The following is an 18,846-nucleotide window of genomic DNA, read 5'->3' on the forward strand; positions in this document are numbered from 1 at the left end:
CTTGAATTTTCAAATATCTTTCAAGTTCTTCATTAACTTGCGGTCACAGGATTAGGTTAACAAGTTTCAGGTTTCACTTGGCCTCGACCGATTTACCTGCATAACAGGGAGATGGAAAATAAGAAGAAGAAAAATGCATTCATTTGACAAAACTTCACTTAAATATGGAGGTTTCAGTTGCCCTCGGCCCATTTACCTGCAAAACAGGAAGAAAAAGAAGAAGGTATTCATTTGGCAAAACTTAAATTCGCAAAAATATGGATGACGCCAGTGTACAATAGTCAAGATGGCAAAACAAGCACTCATGGTTTGCAATGAAGATCATTGGGTTGCCACAGGCTTTCGTGCTCGCTATCATCCAAAGTTCAAGTGTTTTTTAGGTCTGTTGCCATGTGGAGTAATCAAGGTAGGCAAAGATGGCAATCACATAAGCATTCTCAAGGAAGTATTCCAGCAAGAGAAACTACAGTTATAGGATTCACATACCCATTAGGACCTTAAATAGCTTATTATTACTTTCAGTTATCATGCTACCACCTGATTCTTGATAATTTGCTTTCAGTAAGTAATAGAAATGAATAAAAATAGCCCAATCACACAGCATAATCAAGTGGTTTGGACAAAGGCAAAGGCCCACATTCTCTTGTTAATATTCACATTACTTAAAAAAAATCCTTTTCAAGCTAACAGGGGAAAAATAACACTATCAAATCAACTTGGTAACATTCATTTCCATAAGGCTATACAACACAGGGTTTTGCTTCAGGGCATTAGACTATGCAGTTTACATGAGGGCAATGCCTTGATAGCAAAAAGGCTTATAGAATGTTCAAATGTTAAGTGTAAAGGAAATCTTTGGAGCATGTGATTGGAATAATTCCATTAATATGAACCCTTATTGTGAACCTGACTGGATCAAAAAAGTGCGGCCACACTGCAGTCTCGACTCTCAACAATTAAGAAGCGCCAACAGAAGAACTCAACACATGTATCTGCTAATGAATATCGCAAAATGATTAGATGAAATCCGATTAGAAAATATAAATAGAACATATACGATGTTGTTAGGAAGTTACTCAGACCTTATTCACAAGCAAGTCTATTTGCTCCCGGTACATCTCCTTGAGGTCAATGATATCAGCTCGGAGCTCTTCCAACTGCACAGAAATGCTTATGCTGTAATCCTCATTGCTACAAGAATTTTGATTGAGATACAAAGTATTCTTAAGTTTTGTATTAATTGAGTTAACCCATTAAATTAATTTGAGTTGATTTGGCAGTTCTCCAAGTTCTTAAATCGAGTTTCAGCAAGCCAAAATTTTAGTGTGATAATTGAAGCAAATTTCTGTTCACCACTTTAAATGAAAATGCATCCATTTATGTAAAATAATCCGCTGACTTATTGAGCCTCTGCTGTCAACTATATTGTAACTAGATCTGATTTTATGTGCCGTGAAATTGTCTCAATTTTTTTAATGGCCGAAGGTGTATCAATTTAGTAACCAGAAATTCTCTCATAAATGGAATGAAGCTCTCAAATTATCAATGGAAAAATGGTAAAACCGCAGATTTCAGCTCAAAAATATTTAAATCTAATAGGTTCCAACTCTAGTGCACCTCTAATAGGTCCCAACTCCAGTGCACCTCTTTTAATATGGCTGAAGAAATTAAAGGCATAGAATTTGGCAGTGACTATCACAGATATGACCTCCAAGAAGATAAAGTCAATAGAAAAGATAGGCTTTCAGGCACGCTCCTTGTGACAATAAGTTTAGGTTGTCAAATGCTGTTGCTTATTGGAACAGTTCAATCATGTTAGGTTGCCAACAATGGAGTTCATGACTATGTATTAGTGTTATACTATTTAGAAAAATGATCTTGTCACTGGTGGAACCAAGCTGAGTTTAGATTGTTAACCTAGCTACTGGTAATGGAATTAATCGGTGGGGTTTAATATAAATAGATAATATGATAAACTGATTGCAGACTTTAATATGCTTTGGTCACCCTTAAGTCTATTAAGGTAGAGACTTTGTGAACTTCAGTCATCAGTGAAGGGAGGTGGTTTTGTTTTTGTCTGTGTGTGTGTGTGTGTGTGTGTGTAAAGAGAGAGAGAGAGAGAGAGAGATGAACGTGTACTTTTGTGTTATGTTTAATTTATTATTGTCAATTAATTATATTTTCTCCTTTGCTCATTTCTCCATTGCTCTGTTTGGTTGCTTGAAGTTGGCTAGGAGTTTAGGAGAAGAAGTCAAAGGGAATTAGCCAAGCCTGGAAGATGGGGAGAAGATTAGAGGAAGAGTGGAAAGTACTGTTTGGTTGTGTGGCAATCCGCTACAAGATTAGTGGAAGATGTAGGAGTGTCATTACCAAAAGCGAAGAGAGAGAAAGAGAGAAAATAGAATAAGAAAAGAATCTTCTCCTAATCTCCCACCCAAATTCATGGGGAGAAGATTAGAGGAGGGAACATTGCCGCCACGTAGGCACCACATAGGAAAAAAAGGCAATAATGATGTCTAGAAGATGTCTGGTGATCAAAGGAACTTTTAATGCAAAATGGCAACCAAACACGCTTTGGGCAGATCTTCGGAAGATCACCTTCCAATGATCTCCCCAAAATGATCAACCAAACATAGCACATGTGATCTTATCAAGCTTTTTATACATTCAAACCCTGTGCTAGTGTGACTTTTGAGTTTCCATCGCATATATGATAGAACCAACTGTAAAAGTTGGACCCACAACACCACGCTGTGTAGGAATCACCTCCTAAAGGGTCCTAGAAGCAAAAGAATGCAACCAAGTGGCTAAAAACACTCAGTTATGAGCCTTGAGGTGCTTGACCCTGAATTGCACACATCTCCCTGGAGAATGATGCTTTTTTAGAAGCACACAGGAAACACACAAATACCTCTTCATCGCGTTCACCCATAAGCTCTAGGGCTGAGGAGTGCCTTCGTCTTAGTGCTTCTAGCTCGGCTCGCAAGCCAGGTAGCATAGCTGCCTCTGCCCGGAATTTCTCACACTGCAAACAGATACCAACATCTTTGAATTTTATGCTTATGCCCTGTTCGTTTTAGATTATGACAACCAATTGTCAGCCCTAAACATATTATTGGACTCAAATTTAAAGGTAATTTTGAGCCCAATAATAGGTTGGGGCTCACAATCGGTTGTCATAATCTCAAATGAACATGTCGTTAATTAAAAAGAAAAAAACAGAATTGCATAACAGCACCATAGGATCAAATCAGATGGAAACTGACCTGTTCCGTCATCTTAACCAGTTCCTCAGCAAGTGAGTTGCGTATAGATTCCAATGATTCCTGAAATATAAAGAAGTTGAAGATCAAGGAAAGTAATGTACGCATAAGAAGAGAAGTTCAAAAGCCTGTTAAAGGTTTATACCAAGATAACAGATTTGAGAATGATGTGATTGCCAAACATTCACAAAAGCATGATAAAAAACAAGAAACAATATGCGACAGCAAAAGAGAAAGTACCATTTAACATATCTAACATGTCAGCAAGCCTTGGTATTGGAAACCTAAACAGTAATTTTGTTAATGGCACGATCAGTGACACATGCTCTACCATATTTCTTGGGAGTAGAATGAGTGGGCACAACGCACGGGCTCATGCTTTCTTGGATAAGCCCCTTTTTTTAATAAATACAGAATTTGTTGATGTAACTCCTCATATCCAATGGAGCTTATCTGATAATAAGGAAGATGGGGTAAACGATTGCCTGGGATTAGATCAATACAATGTCATGTAACACACAAAGTAGGGAATCCAGCAGGAAGTACAGCCAGGATCAGGTCTCTAAACTCCACCAATAATGGTCGGACACTAGGAGGAATGGGGAAACTCTCGACCTCTTCCTTTCCTACAAGGACTAATATAGTCTTAGACTCTTTGCAAGCGTTCTCGAACTTATAGACTCAAAAACGTCAACTCCTTTACATTTGGATTAGTGCCCTCATTCATTGTTGTCGGATGTGTCAGTCCAACCTTAGATGGCCTATATGTGCTTCTCTCCTTTACGATCATATTTCCATGGACAACCCAATAAAATATGGCACACCTCTAGTGGAGCAACATCAAACACCAAATAATGTCTTTGTAAACATTTCCAATGAAAAAGTTCACAAGACATCGGTTCTTAACCGTGCACTGTTGCATGGTCGAGCCAACTTTCAGTCGTTGACTTCAACCTATTGACCATTAATGCAAGACCAGTTCTCAGTACTCTCACTATAAATAATATCGCAAAGTTTCTCACCTGCAGTACAAGTAATGTGGAATATATTACTCCTCAACCATCTATAAGTATTAGTCTCTAGGATCTTGGGGGACAACATCAAGCAATGGATTGTACAAGCTACCCTATCGTGATTCCCATCGAATGTGGCCTCATCATGCTTGCCCTCAAGAGCTTACTCATCAGTCTTTTCATGGGGAGCACTCCTATAAATGGGTTGCTTCCAGCATAAAGGCCATTACATCCTCTCATCTACCAGATCTACTAAATTAGTTTGAGGATTGAATGCCCTACGGAGACAACTAGACGACCTGTGACCAACCACACTTGAAAATTTTGAAGGTAATACTTTGTGTTTTGGTTCCGAAGTCCATGTCCCGTATATACCTCATCTATAGGTGGTCTTGTAACAGTGCTCTTAGGAGGAAGAGTGGGATTCGAACGACCAGCAACAAGGCCTCTATTTGTTGTGTTACAGAGACCTCTGTCAGTGACTCTTTATAGGGATCGATGGGCAATCATCCTGATTTTCAAACCTAGTCGAAATACATCATCTACCATGAGAAGAGTGTGAAGGGAGATCAACTCATGGAGCCGAAAGCGTAACCTTTTAACATATCGAGTTGTAACATGCTCTCCATCCTCAGTTATAATGGTATGGGCCAAGAGATGAAATTCCTCTATGTATTCCCTAATAAACCTAGCTCCTTGTTTGCAACCCAAAAGTATCTGAGAAAGAGTTGTCCTAAAGTTAAAAGGCAAGTACGTTCTCACCATCTTGTTTTTGAGTTGTCCTAAAGTTAAAAGGTAAAGTACTTTCTCTTCATCTCGGCCCAGTTGTCAATCTTGGGCTTGCCTCTTTGAGTTTTCCCAACTTGGATTTGTTTCCACCATAAAAGGGCAGCAACCTTTAGTTTCATAGTAACAAATTTAACCCCTTTTCTCTTCAGGAAATTCTTTCCACTCAACGTAATGGTCGATGTTTTCAACCCACTCAGACTCATAAAATCCCCAAACATCCACACTAACCACCAAATCTGTAGACCTCAAGATTTCGCACTAAGCTATCCTAAAAAATAATGCATGGCCCCTCCATTGAATCGTCTAGACCTAACCCTCAATTACAATCCTCTCCTTGAATTGGCGGATAGGATAGGCAGGTATTCCTAGCAGTCGTCGCGTTCCCAGGAACCCCAACCTCAATGTGCTTGCCGATGCGATAGAGGGTGACCCTGATATCAGCTAATATGTCCGAGTGTTGGTCTAACATGGCTTGGATGCTTTGTTTCCGGGCTTCTCGATGCTAGCCTCAACCATGCAACATGATTTAGAGAATTTCATAGTTCCATACATGAATCAGGGCTAATGGCACTTTATATGCATAATCAAATAAGACTTTCTTTAGGATAGGACTACCGATTCTCTTTAATAGAAGGGGGAGGGGGGAACCAACTCAGTCCCTTTTTGCTCTCAGAGCAGCTATTGATTATCGCCTTAGTAAGCTATTGCCTCATCAAGTAGCTAATCAAATGCGAACCCCTTGGGCGTATTCCTCATTTTGCTCCTCAACCCCCATATCTTACAATTTCTTCATGTTGAGAGAGAATTACAGAAGAGAATTGTGAGTTAGGGAGAGCTCCCCCCCACTTATGTATTTATATTAAAGAGAGAATGGATACATGAACGATTATACCCTTATAATAACTACTTATTCTAACACTCCCTCTCAAGCTGGAAAGTATATATCATACATTCCTAGCTTGTTACAAATATCACTCAATCTAGCCTTTCCCAATGACTTTGTGAACATATCGGCTAATTGATCTGCAGAACGAGTGAATACGGTACATATTTCTCCCTTCTGGATCCTTTGACGAATAAAATGACACTTAACCTCGATGTGTTTTGTGTGCTCATAGGAAAGTGGATTGGTTGCAATATGTATTGCAGCCTTGTTATCACAATACAACTGTGAAGGTGAAGATGAGACGATACTAATCTCAGACAAAAGTGATCGTAGCCAAATGAGCTTTGTACTCGTATGTACCATCGCTCTATATTCAACTTCAGCACTTGATTTAGCGATGATATCCTGCTTCTTACTTCTCCATGATACTAGGTTACCTCCTACAAAGGTACAATACCCAGTGGTCGATTTCCTATCTGCTGGAGATCCAGCCCAATGAGCATCAGAAAACCCTTCAATCTTCATATGACCATGTCTCTTGAATAATAGATCCCTTCCTGGTGCACCCTTCAAATACTTAAGAATCTGAACTACTGCCGCCCAGTGTGAGGTGCGTGGGGAACTCATGTATTGACTGACTAGTCCTACAACATACGATATGTCTGGGCGAGTAACCGTAAGATATATAAGCTTCCCAACCAGTCTCCTATGTCTGCCTGGGTCTTTCAACAACTCTCCTTCTGGAGCAAGTTTCACACTAGAATCCAAAGGAACAGATGTAGGTTTCACTCCAAGGTTTTTTGTCTCATCCAATAAATCTAAAACATACTTCCTCTATGATAGAGATAGACCTCGAGAAGAATATGCCACCTCTATCCCAAGAAATTATCAGAGGCGTCCCAAATCTTTGGCGGAGAATTCTTTCTGTAAGAAAGTCTTCAACTTTTGTGTACCCTCTGAACCACAGCACGTAATGATGATGTCATCCACGCAGACAATCAACAAGATACAACCAGATGAGGACTGATGATTGAATACCAAATGATCTACAAAGCATTGTTCCATGCCAAAACGCATGACAGCCTCACTGAACCTCCCAAACCATGCTCACAGAGACTGTTTCAAACCATATAGAAATTTCCTCAGGCGACAAACATATGAGGACAACTCCCCCTGAGTAACGTACCCTGGAGGTTGCTCCATATACACCTCCTCAGAGAGGTCGCCATGAAGAAATGCATTCTTCACATCTAACTGATGAAGTATCTAACCTTGATTAACTGCCAGAGAGAGCACACGAACAGAGGGTATCTTGGCAACATGTGAGCAAGTCTCTGTATAGTCAACTCCAAAAGTCTGATACCAAGCACGCTTTTAAGCGCTCAATAGTACCATCAGGCAAGTACTTGATTGAGAACACCCAACGGCACCCAACCGGCTAAGCAATAGATGGAAGAGTGACCAGATCCCAAGTTTGGTTCACATGAAGAGCACCCATCTCTAAGTCCATGGCAGCACGTCATCACGAGTGAGCAAGAGCCTCTGCAATAGACTGTGGTAACACAATATAAGACAAAGAAGAGACAAAGCTTTTGAAAGAAGGATATGAAACATAATGAGAGATGGGATGTGCGGTAGAATGAGAACGAGTGTGCGAAGCAATGAGGGAATCAGAAGGCTCAGTTGAAGTAGGTAAAGAGGATACCTGAGTCGTAGAAACTGGGATCTCTGGCCGCGAAGCCGATGGTTCGGGAGGCGTGGGTGGTGGACCATCAATGCGCCGACATCACTGATACTACTTTATAGGGACAGTGGGAAGCTGCGGTTCCGAAGAAGGAACATGAGGAGCGTCCATGGGTGGGACAGTCATAGGCTCAGGAAGTGACGAAGGTCGTACCAGAACGGAGTCTGGTAGGACTGGAAGATGAACTGAAACCACTGGTTCAATGACCTTAGGGATAGACTCGGACACGGGGCTAAAATACAGCTCAGACTCACAGAATGTCACATCCGTAGAGACAAATCAGCGACGGAGACTAGGACTATAACAACGATAGCCCTTCTAGGTACGAGAGTAGCCCAAAGAGACACAGCGGTCAGAACGAGGATCAAGTTTATCATGTCTAGGGCCTAAATGGTGCACAAAACACACCCAAAGACTCGAGGAGTAAGAGGAAATGGATCTCACCGAGGATGTAAAACCACGAGGCACAGACGATGGAAGACGATTAGCCAAAAAAACATGAAGTCAAAATAGCATCGCTCCAATATAACTTCGGGACTCGCATCTGTAACATTAAGGTGCGTGCCACCTTAAGTAAGTAACGTAGTTTTCTTTCTGCAATACCATTCTATTGAGAGGCGTAGGCACAAGAAAACTGATGTAGGATACTATGAATCGATAGATAATCCTGAAATCCATGAGCCAAAGAAATACTCGCGAGCATTATCGGTGCATAAACATTTTAGATTGCAGTTATATTGAGTCTTAATTTCAGCATGAAAAGAGCGAAACGCAGAGAATGAGTACAATAAGGACGGCCACGGCCACCACCAACAAGACCACCACCACAGCCACGTCCTAGACCACGGCCAAAGATATGGCCGCTAGAACAGAGCGACTACCACTGTCGTAGGCAGCCAAAGCAGAGCTGTCGGAAGAAATGACCTGTGAAGTCTCGCCAACACACTGTTGGGCACGTGAATAGACCTCAGTAAGGGACGGAATAGATCCATTGATGAAGCAGATGGGTGAACTCAGAGCTCAGACTGTCAAGATAGTTGACCACACGAAGTTGGTCCCGCTAACGGCGAAGAACTGCAATATTGGAGGTAAGAGGCATAAAAACATCTAGCTATCACCACGGCGGAGACACATCCACTAAGAGAACGAGGCACAAATACGGGTGAGGTTATCAACCCCTGAGTAGAGATCTGCTTCGAGGTGGGATGAAGCATCATCGTGGCAGCAATAGACAGCGTCATAATCTGCCAAAGAAGTGTGCGAATCAAAGCATCCTCCTGCTCCCAACGAGCATTAGGATCCTTAGCAGAGGGAAGATCCTGACGAATAAGACTAACCTTACCCCGACCAAGGAGATATGTCTCAACAGCAAGCTTCCATGATAAATAGTTTGTTCCATCTAACTTAGCAGGGGTCATCTGTGGGAAAGTACCGTCCAAATGTGACAAGTATGAAACTAATGAAGAACCCGAAGGAGGAGGTGTGGCACGGACCTCAGTGGTCGAACCAATGGAGGGATCTACAATGACAGGTGGATCCATGGTGATAACAAAAGAGTAAGAAAGGAGAACACCCAAACAATCAGGAAAATAAATGATGAAAACCAATCGAGGAACCAACTAATGAAGAAAAGATATCATATTACGGCTCCGATGATGAAGGAGGAGCAGACAGAGATAGCCATAGATGTCGAAGATCGAAGCAGTGGACGAGAAAAGAAGATCAAGAATAGAGGATTTAAGACATAGGCTAGGGTTAGGGTTTGATGTTTTCCCTTCGTTGGTTGTTTAATTTTATTTTTTTTTATTTTGTTATTTTGCTATTGAGGGTTGGGGAAAAAAAAGGGGGGTCGGGAGGGACGTAGGTGTGGCCGCAGGGAGATGCAGGCAGGGGTCAGGAGGGAGGAAAGGGGTGCCGCGGGGCCGGGATGAGAGGTGGGGGTGCAGCGGGGGTAGGGATTGGAAGTGGGAAAGGGGGGTTGTAGGCAGGGGTAGGGATTGGAGGTGGGGAGGCCGCGAGGGTCTGGAGGGGAGGCCATGAGGGGTAGAGAGAGGAGGGTGGTTGCAGGCGGGGGTCGGGAGGAAAGGTGGGGTGCCGCGGGGGTCGGGTGGGAGGTTGATGGCGGCGGAGGGGGGATGGGGGTAGGGAAGAAGAAGAAGACTGAGGAGGAGGAGGAGGAGGAGGAGGAGAAGGAGTTCGACGGTGGTCCCTAGGGATCCAAAACCCTAGGGCTCTGATACCATGTTGAGAGAAGAATTACAGAAGAGAACTGTGAGTTAGGGAGAGCTCCCCCTCACTTATGTATATATATTAAAGAGAGAATAGATACATGGACGATTATACCCTTATAATAACGACTTATTCTAATACTTCAGAATTGTGTGCTACCAGGATGGAATTGTCTGATTGTAGCGCGGCAAGCTGCTTCAATGGCTTGATATGAAAGACGACTAACTCTACAACTTTTGGTGCCATATTTTCCAAAACCAAGTTGGGTACAGTGTGGTTCGCAACTCCTACTACATCTGCTTTTATGATATTTACCATATTCCGTAAGTTTCAGATATAGCAAATCCCTGTTTTTTTTAACTATGCGATATCCACACTTTGACACCTAAGATTCTGTTATGAGTAGATACTTCCGCATTTTCATGATATAGAATAACTTTTCAAGCAACTGACCATTAATTTTAATGCATTATATCGTGCTGAGATTTTTCTCTTAGAGGTAAATAGTCTTATGTCATCTTTTGTCATCACTTCAATCAATGACCATGTAGTCATTGTTCCATGCAAATGCACAATCCCAACCATCAACAGCCTGTAATTGAAGAGAAAGACATGACCGTGCAAGGTCTCCAGAGTTAGAAGTAAAACCCAATAACAACTCAAGTACCAAAAGAAAAAAGAAAATATAGGAAATAAATGGAAAGCCTCTCATGTAAATGAATATGTTATGATGTTACAAGAGAACTTATGGAGACAATACGAAAGGTTAAGAAACTCCTAAAATAGTTTTCTTTTATTTTGGTAAGTAACTCTTAAAATAGTTACTCTCAATAAATATGTCAATTCTATTTATTTGAAAATTCGGCTTCTTCAACCCAGATAGTAAATTACGACATTTCACCTTTTTGGAATTCTAATTCAGAAAAGCGAAATCAAAGAGGTCTATAGGCCGAGAATAGAATAGTAGAAAGAACCCATTGTAAAAAATATCTATGGAATATAGTGGCCTCCAACAAAGGGTTAGAATTTTGGAAGAATAGACTAACAATCTTTGTTCCAAAACGAGAGCATTCATACATTTATACTTTTAACCTAACACTGATAGGAGTTCTTACAAAAACCCCTCAATGCATGTCATTATTGGAAACTGCTAACAGGGAAGGGCCAGAAAAATAAAAAAGGAAATGACTAGAAGAACAATGAAACAAATCACTCATAATGGTTCTTCCAGTAAAAAAATCAGAAAGATCCACTCTGACAGTAGTACTTGAAATTACTGAAACACCTGCCAGAATGTCCAAAAAAGAGCCAGAACAGAAAAACACTCACAACTTAGCTCAAAAGAAACCCAAAACTTCCATGTTTCACATCTATCGCAATACAAAGATTCACTCCAATGGAATTACCATCTTAATCTTCTCAAGAAATCTATCATGTGAACTACAATCTTTATTCAAGAAAAAACAAACATGCCAAATGAAAGTCATGTTTGCTTGTTACTTCAACTGCATTTGAACCCACACTCAAACCTTTCAATTAATGAGTGAAAAATAAGAAATATGAATAATTCATACCAAACGGGAAATGTAGGATGCGATTTCACCATCTTTCTGACGGAGAGTTGCTTCAAAAGCACTAGGTGTCATGCTCTTCAAAAAATAGGGGGTCATAGGTGTTTCGGTAGCAACTTTCCTCTCTGAGAAAAGACTTTCAGATGAATCTAAAGATGCTTGCAAGTAAAAGCTCTCCTCCATGCTACTGATGCTTCCAGCACTTGAAAGTTTCCGAATGGATGCATTTCCTGCCAATAATTTAAAGAAAGAGATGACCACTCTTTGATGTAGGAAGACTAGATGAACTTTGACTGGTAGACTTAGCAAATCATCATGTGAACGATCAAGAAGAACAACGAGAAAAGCAAAGAAAGAGTTGAAAAAGTAAATCATCATGCATAAGAAATATGGAGTATCCACTCTTAAAGTTTACCATTGTCAATATAAGGACTTTGGTGCTTAGTTGTCGGAGTTTGAGTGGTTGTCACAGATACATTGAGATGAGCAATCTTTTCCAAATCTAACCTAGCAGTCCTCTCTCGTTCTAGCTCCTGCAAATTGATGAAATTCAAATCAAGGTCATTTTTGGAGCATAAATTAGAAGTTCATCAAACCCAAATGCCATATGCAAAACCTTGCAAAAAAGTTTCATATAATGTACACAAAGAGTATAGATTATTACTTATTAGATTATCATCCTAGACTTTTTTTCTGAAACAAAGTAATGCGAGCAAGAACTTGGAAAAGAGAAAGAAATAACATTGCAATGTCTTCATATGTTTTCTCTCTACCATGGAAAATATAATAGGATCTTCACCAAAGAAGGGGGGAGAGGGGTTCTTGTTGGTAATTTTCCCATATAGATTACATAAATTTTATACCGGGATGGTTTTTGTGCAATGTGACCATGAATAACTAATATCTGCAATTGCTGGTTATATACTATTTTGCATGACAAAAGACATTTTTTTTATCAAGCAACTACCATAAGGGTGCACCAATTTGATGTAATTTTCCTGTTGAATGTAAACCATTGGCTATACATGTTTCCAACATTTCATTTGTATTGCAAGTGGAGGACTTTCGGAAGATGAATCTTACGGTCCCCACCATTGGAAGAGGACTAAGCGGCCTTCCTCAACTGCCCCCCTCTCAGTCCTGCTCTGTTCAATATTCAGACGACAAGAACTTAGTGAAATCCAAAAGTGCTAATCCCCGGTGGAGTTTCGAATCAGAGGACTCATTCACTGAAAGCAGATGGATGAATATCGCAGTTCAAGATTTTTTTAAAGTTGAAAATATCATGAAAAACATACCTAGGTTTTCAAGTTGTGAAGCCACCACAATGTTTGGCTATGTGCCTATGATTCCAATGGAGTTTGTACTTATTGGTTTCACCTTTTAGTGGATCCAAATGAGAAAGAAGAATCATATATGATGTGTGTGTATTTTTCACATTGGAATCAAGCGTTGAAATCATGACTGAAGTGTGTTGAGTTTTGTTGTTTTGATTTGGGAAGAAAGTACATTGGTTGTTGTGTGATCCCCCAAAGAGGCAAAGAGGTAGGTTGTATCTCTTTGTGTTGTCCTCCAAAGAAAGGTGAAAACCTCCCCCAAGTGGCAAGCTCCGCTGGTGGGTTGGGTCAAGCTAAATTTTGACGGAAGCTCTATCGGCAACCCAGATCGGGCTGGATTTGGAGGATTGATTCGCGATGCTAATGGGGTAATATTGATGTCATTCTCGGGTCTGGCGGGTTTTTGTGATGCTAATGAAGCCAAAGCAAAGGCTCTATTATTTGCTCTTAGATGGTATATGAAAGACAACTTGGGCCCTATCATCATTGAAGGCGACTCGCTAAACGTGCTAGCTTGGGCATCTAATAAATGTAGGGGGTCTGTGGAAGCTTGAAAATATTACTGATAAGATTCGGGATGTGGTTTGGGTTATTGGTCCTCTAATCCAACATATGACAAGATCCGCCAATGAACAAACCAATCGTTTAGCTAAGGATGGAGTGAATCTGCCTTCGGTTGAGGTCCTCCATTATCCTCCCACAGAAGGTGTCAGATATGCCTCTTCGTGTTGCATTCTGACTCTCTGTCTGGGTCTTATTCGTTGTCCTTTTTTTTGGGGATTTGTCTTTCTTGATTATTGTACATCACAGGCTCCCACTCGGCTTGCTTTCTTCTGGGGATAGCTTGTCCCCCACTGTTTCTGCTTGGAATGAAAGTCATTATCTTTCAAAAATAATAATAATAAGTTAATTTCTTTCTGATTTACCTTCCTTTTCTTTGGGTTATAATGGATGGCAAAATTGATGAAATCAGGTGTGTCAGGTCTATCAGGATTTCTTGGACTTCAGACAACTTTTATCAACTATCAACAGTGGTCCTAATCTATTCTAGTTCTCCTTACCGCAAAGGGAAAATTGAAGTATCTTACAAAAGAAATACCTTCCCTTGGTATATCTTCATATAATGAGTGGGGATAAGAAAACGCCCAAATTTTAACATGGCTTTAGAATAGTTTAGACCTCTACTAGCAGTAATCTAATGCTTTTGGATATGGATAGTGCTAAAGAGATTTGGGAGACTCTTTTGTATTGTATTCATTTGATAAAATAGTTTCAAGCATTCACCAACTGTATCAAGAAATATTAGTAGGTATGAAGGTGTTGGAGAGTATTATGCTATTCTAAAAGGAACGTAGGAGGAGTCCAACATGTATCAACCTCTTACGAGTGACTTATCTACTCAAATGCAGCGATGAGAAGGCTCTAGAGTAGTGAAATTTCTCTCTAGATTATGATCAGAACAAGAGCCTGTGAAATCTCAGATTTGGACAGCAAAGACTAACCCTATTGAATGATACTTTTTCACCTCCAGAGTAGCATTGAGTGGAACTCCATCTAATGTTACCACTAGTGTAGATCTACTCGCATTATCAATGGAGGTCATGGAGTTGGTGGTTGTGGTAAAGGGGGAAGAGGTAATCATTATGGTCCTGCTAGTTTTGGTGGCCATGATTCAGGGGGAGGTCGTAGAAGAGGCTGAGGCACTTAGTGTACTCATTGCGGTCTAACCCATAGTTTAAAAAAAAACCCCACATCATCGTGGACTCCCCCGAGTCGACCCCCTTTTCCCTTGGCCGCGTTCCGTGTTTTGCCCTACAGAGTCAATAAGAACTCCTTTGACTCTCCCGAGTTATAACCGCTTTAACCAAGTACTCAGCCGCGTCAACCGAGTACTTGACCGCGTCGTGCCGAGTTGACTAGGATTTTCTTCAATTGCGTTTTGATCCGCATCCGAGTTTTGAAACACTGGTCTAACCAATCATACAGTAAATAATTGTTGGGATGCACATGGTAAGCCATCATGGGCATATGAAGTATTTTATAATGAAGAGAAAGGATGCATTGTTGTCCACATTATATTCCCAGTTGTCCCTTTCCTATGGGAGAAGAATATTAACACTTGATAAAAAAAATCAGAAGACTTCTCAGGTTCCTTCTACTCCCACTGGCACTTCCGCCAATATAAGTATTGCATTACTTTCTACCAATATGCTCCCTCAGTAATTGAGTTTTTAGAGTTGGTATTGCACATCCTAGTTCTAACATATCGTTATCTTATGGGTTACTTCCTCCAAAATTTCTTTTTGATCTTATGTCTAATTAAGCTTACTCGTTCTCTTATACCCATCACATTGTGTCTTTCAGGATCTAAAGACGAAGAGTGAGAATGGTGGAGGTCATGAGTTTGGAAGTCCGTACTACTCTTAATGGAGTCATTATAGGTACAACGGTGAGGCTGATGTTTCACCTTAGTAGTAGCAGTGTCGTTTGGGTCATCCCGCCTTAAAGAGTTTGAAAATCATGGTTAGTTCATCATCTTTTCAGAGTTAAGTGTGGAGTGAAATCATGATTCTTTCTCTATCATCTTTGTCAGAGTTAAATTGTGACGTGTGGATGTTCAGTAACCGTTGTTGAGCCAAGTTGGAATGAATATTTCTATTTTTCGTTCTAACAATTCAAAACAATATACTTTGTCCTTTCTAAATTTATTGTGATCAACACGGCATATGCCTGTGTGACATCAAAATTCATGTGTGAAGATTTCACAACAGAATGAAGTGGCCGAACAGTAAAATCAACATCTCCTTGAAGTGGCACGATTATTATGGTTTTGTATGAATTGTTCCAAAGATGTATTGCAGTGATGCAGTTCTCTCAGCTGGTTAATTGATAAATTGAATGTCATCATCCATTTTTCATGATAAATCCAAAACTCTGCTCTGTTGCTCAATATTCCTCTTTTTTTGGTGTCACCTCATGTGTTCGGGTGTACATGATTTGTCCAATGTCTTAGTTGGAGTTCAGACAAACTTGATCCATGTCCTATCAAGTGCATTTACTCGAGGTATTCTCTTACTCAAAAGGCTTGTCAATGTTATAATCTGCTCCTACGGAAGCAGCTTAGTGTATCCAAATGTTACATTCTTAACAAATATAGTATTTTCAATTTCTATTAAGAGAAATCAATTTGATGATTCGATTTCCAACTCTCATCCAGTTGCGAAGAGTCTTTTATAATGGAGTAACCAATTTGTTTATTTGATTTCCCTTGAGTTTTATATTCCCAATTACACCAATGTTACACAGTTGTAATGGAGGCATATGGCTTATCTTCTAGACTTGCCATTGTAAGATATCCTTGGAGCTTGTTGATGGTTGAGTCTCCATGTCATGAACAAATTTGACTCTGTATCAACACGTAAGGTCATCCACTGTATTCATTGTTAAAAGTGACTTGGATCGTGAAAGTCTTGTTGTGGTCATTTTCCGTACTTAAAAGACATTGATCCATGGTTTTAAATTTCCACCAAAACCGACACGAATGATCGAAATGTTTCCATTTCCATACCCACTGAAACCAAAACCGGAATGACCGAAATGCATAAACTAAAATCGTATATGTAACAGAGGTATACTATATCTGTATATAATACATAATTATATGTATATGAATTGCATGTGAAATGTGGTGCATGCATTATGTATAAATATTTATATGAATTGAATGTAGATTTTGGTATGTACTAAATTATCACACATGCACAACATTGTATTTGTACTTATTCTACCATTTCCTGAAGTTTCATCTTTAAATTCTAACATTTGCATATATTTCCGTATGTTTCCAGGATTTTACAGGATTCCCACTGAAATTTCCAACTGAAACAGAAACGTTTCTGTTTCCATCGCATTCGAAAATGAAACCAAAATCGAAATTTAAAACCTTGCATTGATCTGGTAGATAAAGTGATAAACGACTCCTCCGTCGTGGTTGTTTCTGTCACTATCACTCTCCATGTCTTCCCCGCCTGATATTAAACTGTAGTGACAATACTCATACACGTCTGGGTCATTACAACTGTTAGATGTATGTGCGTATGTTGGGTACATGCTTAAGGGCATAGTGGTCGTTTTTGTATGTTCACTCCTTTATATAAATACATAAGTGAGGGGGAGCACACCCTAACTCACTCTTTTCTTTCATCTTCTTCTCCTTAACATGGTATCAGAGCTCTAGGGTTATGGTTTCCTAGAGAACACCATAGAAAACCATCTTCTCCTTCTTCTTCTTTCTCTTCTCTCTTTTTCACCCCCCCACTCTCTCTCTCTTTCCAGGAACTCCTTCCCTCTTGCACCCCTCCCGGCAGCGACTTCCCCCCACCCTCGCCTCTCCCTCCCAGCACCCCCTCCCGCGACACCTCCACCTCTCCTGCGACTTCCCCCCCACCCTCACCTCTCCCTCCTGACAACCCCTCCCCTCCCGCAAGTCCCCCCCACCCTCGCCTCTCCCTCCCAACTCCACCCCCCAACACTCGGCCCTCCCTCCTCTCCCGCGAGGCCCCATCTGTACTGTCGGGTCCTCCACCCCTCCCGAAACCCGCCGGAGAAGAAATTAAAGGAGAGAGAGATTAGGGGAATTGCGTAAGAGAAGAAATGACGGTATTGATCAGACAAAGAATCGCCATCTATGGCAGACTTTCAATAGAAGGACAGTGAAAGCAATCAAATATAGGAGAGAACCTACTTCAAGGTCTCTATTCGACTCCTCCATGCACCTCCTCCGACAATCTCTCCTCTCTCTCTTTCTCTTCTGATTTTTTCTTTCCGACAATCCTAATATCCCCCATTTTTTCTTGTCTCTCTATCCCTCTCATTGAGTTAAACCCTAAGCTAGTTCACTCCCTTCATCATGGTCTAGATCTTCCTTGAGTGTTTGTGCATTACTTCGCGGCTCTGATCCTCTTTGTACGGCTCTTCCATGTCATTGTTATCTTACTCTTCATCGGAGCCGCGCTCCCTTTCTTGGGCTCGTCTAGCGATTCTTCCTCCTTCTTGCTGTTGTTGTGGTTGAGGTTCTTATTCTCTTTTTCTCCCTATGGATTCTCCCATCATTGAAGATCCCTCTCTTGGACAGGCATCTGCAGTCCCTGTTCCTCCAACCCCTACGGCTTCTTCGTGTAGCCATTCTTCATCGTTGGATAGATCATTCCCACCAATGACTACAGTAAAACTAGACGGGTCCAATTACCTGAATTGGAAGGTCGCTGTGGAGACTTACCTCATTGCTAGGGGGAGGGTCTATCTCATTCGTCGTGATCCTCCCTCTTTCAGTGATCCCACCTAGGACGATGCTCTTATTCGCACTCTCTTGTGGCAGAGTATGACCACTCAGATTGCTGGAACCATGATGCACCTTACGACCGCCAAGCGGATTTTGGATCATACCGCAGTTCTCTATTCTAGGGTGGGCAATCTTGCTCGCATTTGTGCTACCTATTCCCAGTGGATGCATCTCTGACGTGGTGACACTCCTCTTTCCACGTACTACAGCCAGTTTATCTCTCATTGTCAGCAGTTGGATGTCCTCATGCCCCTCACGACTGACTTGGCTACAGCCGCATAGCAGCGAGACCAGCTCCGGGTAGTTCACTTCCTTGAGACATTGGGTTCCGAGTTTCTACCTCTCCGACAGTAGATTTTTGGTTTTGGGACTATGCCCTCCCTACAAGAGGTATATTTACGGGCTCAATGGTGCATCGTTGGTGATTCTCTGCCTACTGCCCATGTTGATGGATCTGCGGCAACAGCCTATAGTAGTGGTAATCGTGCTACCCGTGGTGGTGGCACCTTTGGACGTGGTCGTGGGCGTGATTTTGGCCGTGGTACTGGTGGCCGTCCCCGTCCCTATTGTTCTCATTGTCGGAGGGAGGGACATCACCGTGACACCTGTTATACTCTGCATCCCGAGCTTCGTCCGCCGCCTGAGCCCCGATCTGGCCGAGAAGCGCATCTAT

General features: G+C 41.3%; 1 protein-coding gene across 2 annotated transcripts in view; it reads right to left on the reverse strand.

The window, feature by feature from the left end:
• Positions 1-593: 593 nt before the first annotated feature.
• GC5 (golgin Putative 5) overlaps positions 594-18,846 on the reverse strand; it is a 67,730-nt gene continuing 49,477 nt past the window's right edge. For both annotated transcript variants that reach the window (XM_077363170.1, XM_077363177.1), the window contains exons 15-20: positions 11,911-12,028; positions 11,499-11,725; positions 3,267-3,326; positions 2,912-3,025; positions 1,083-1,157; positions 594-992 (exon numbers count right to left, since the gene is read on the reverse strand). In XM_077363170.1, coding sequence (XP_077219285.1) covers positions 957-992; positions 1,083-1,157; positions 2,912-3,025; positions 3,267-3,326; positions 11,499-11,725; positions 11,911-12,028 — 630 coding nt within the window. In that variant the 3' untranslated portion in view covers positions 594-956. The remainder of the gene's footprint in view (positions 993-1,082; positions 1,158-2,911; positions 3,026-3,266; positions 3,327-11,498; positions 11,726-11,910; positions 12,029-18,846) is intronic.

Source organism: Tasmannia lanceolata, unplaced genomic scaffold (genome assembly GCF_043159265.1).
Source record: "Tasmannia lanceolata isolate RefF3 unplaced genomic scaffold, GAP_Taslan_0.1 ptg000003l, whole genome shotgun sequence".
Classification (NCBI taxonomy): domain Eukaryota; kingdom Viridiplantae; phylum Streptophyta; class Magnoliopsida; order Canellales; family Winteraceae; genus Tasmannia; species Tasmannia lanceolata.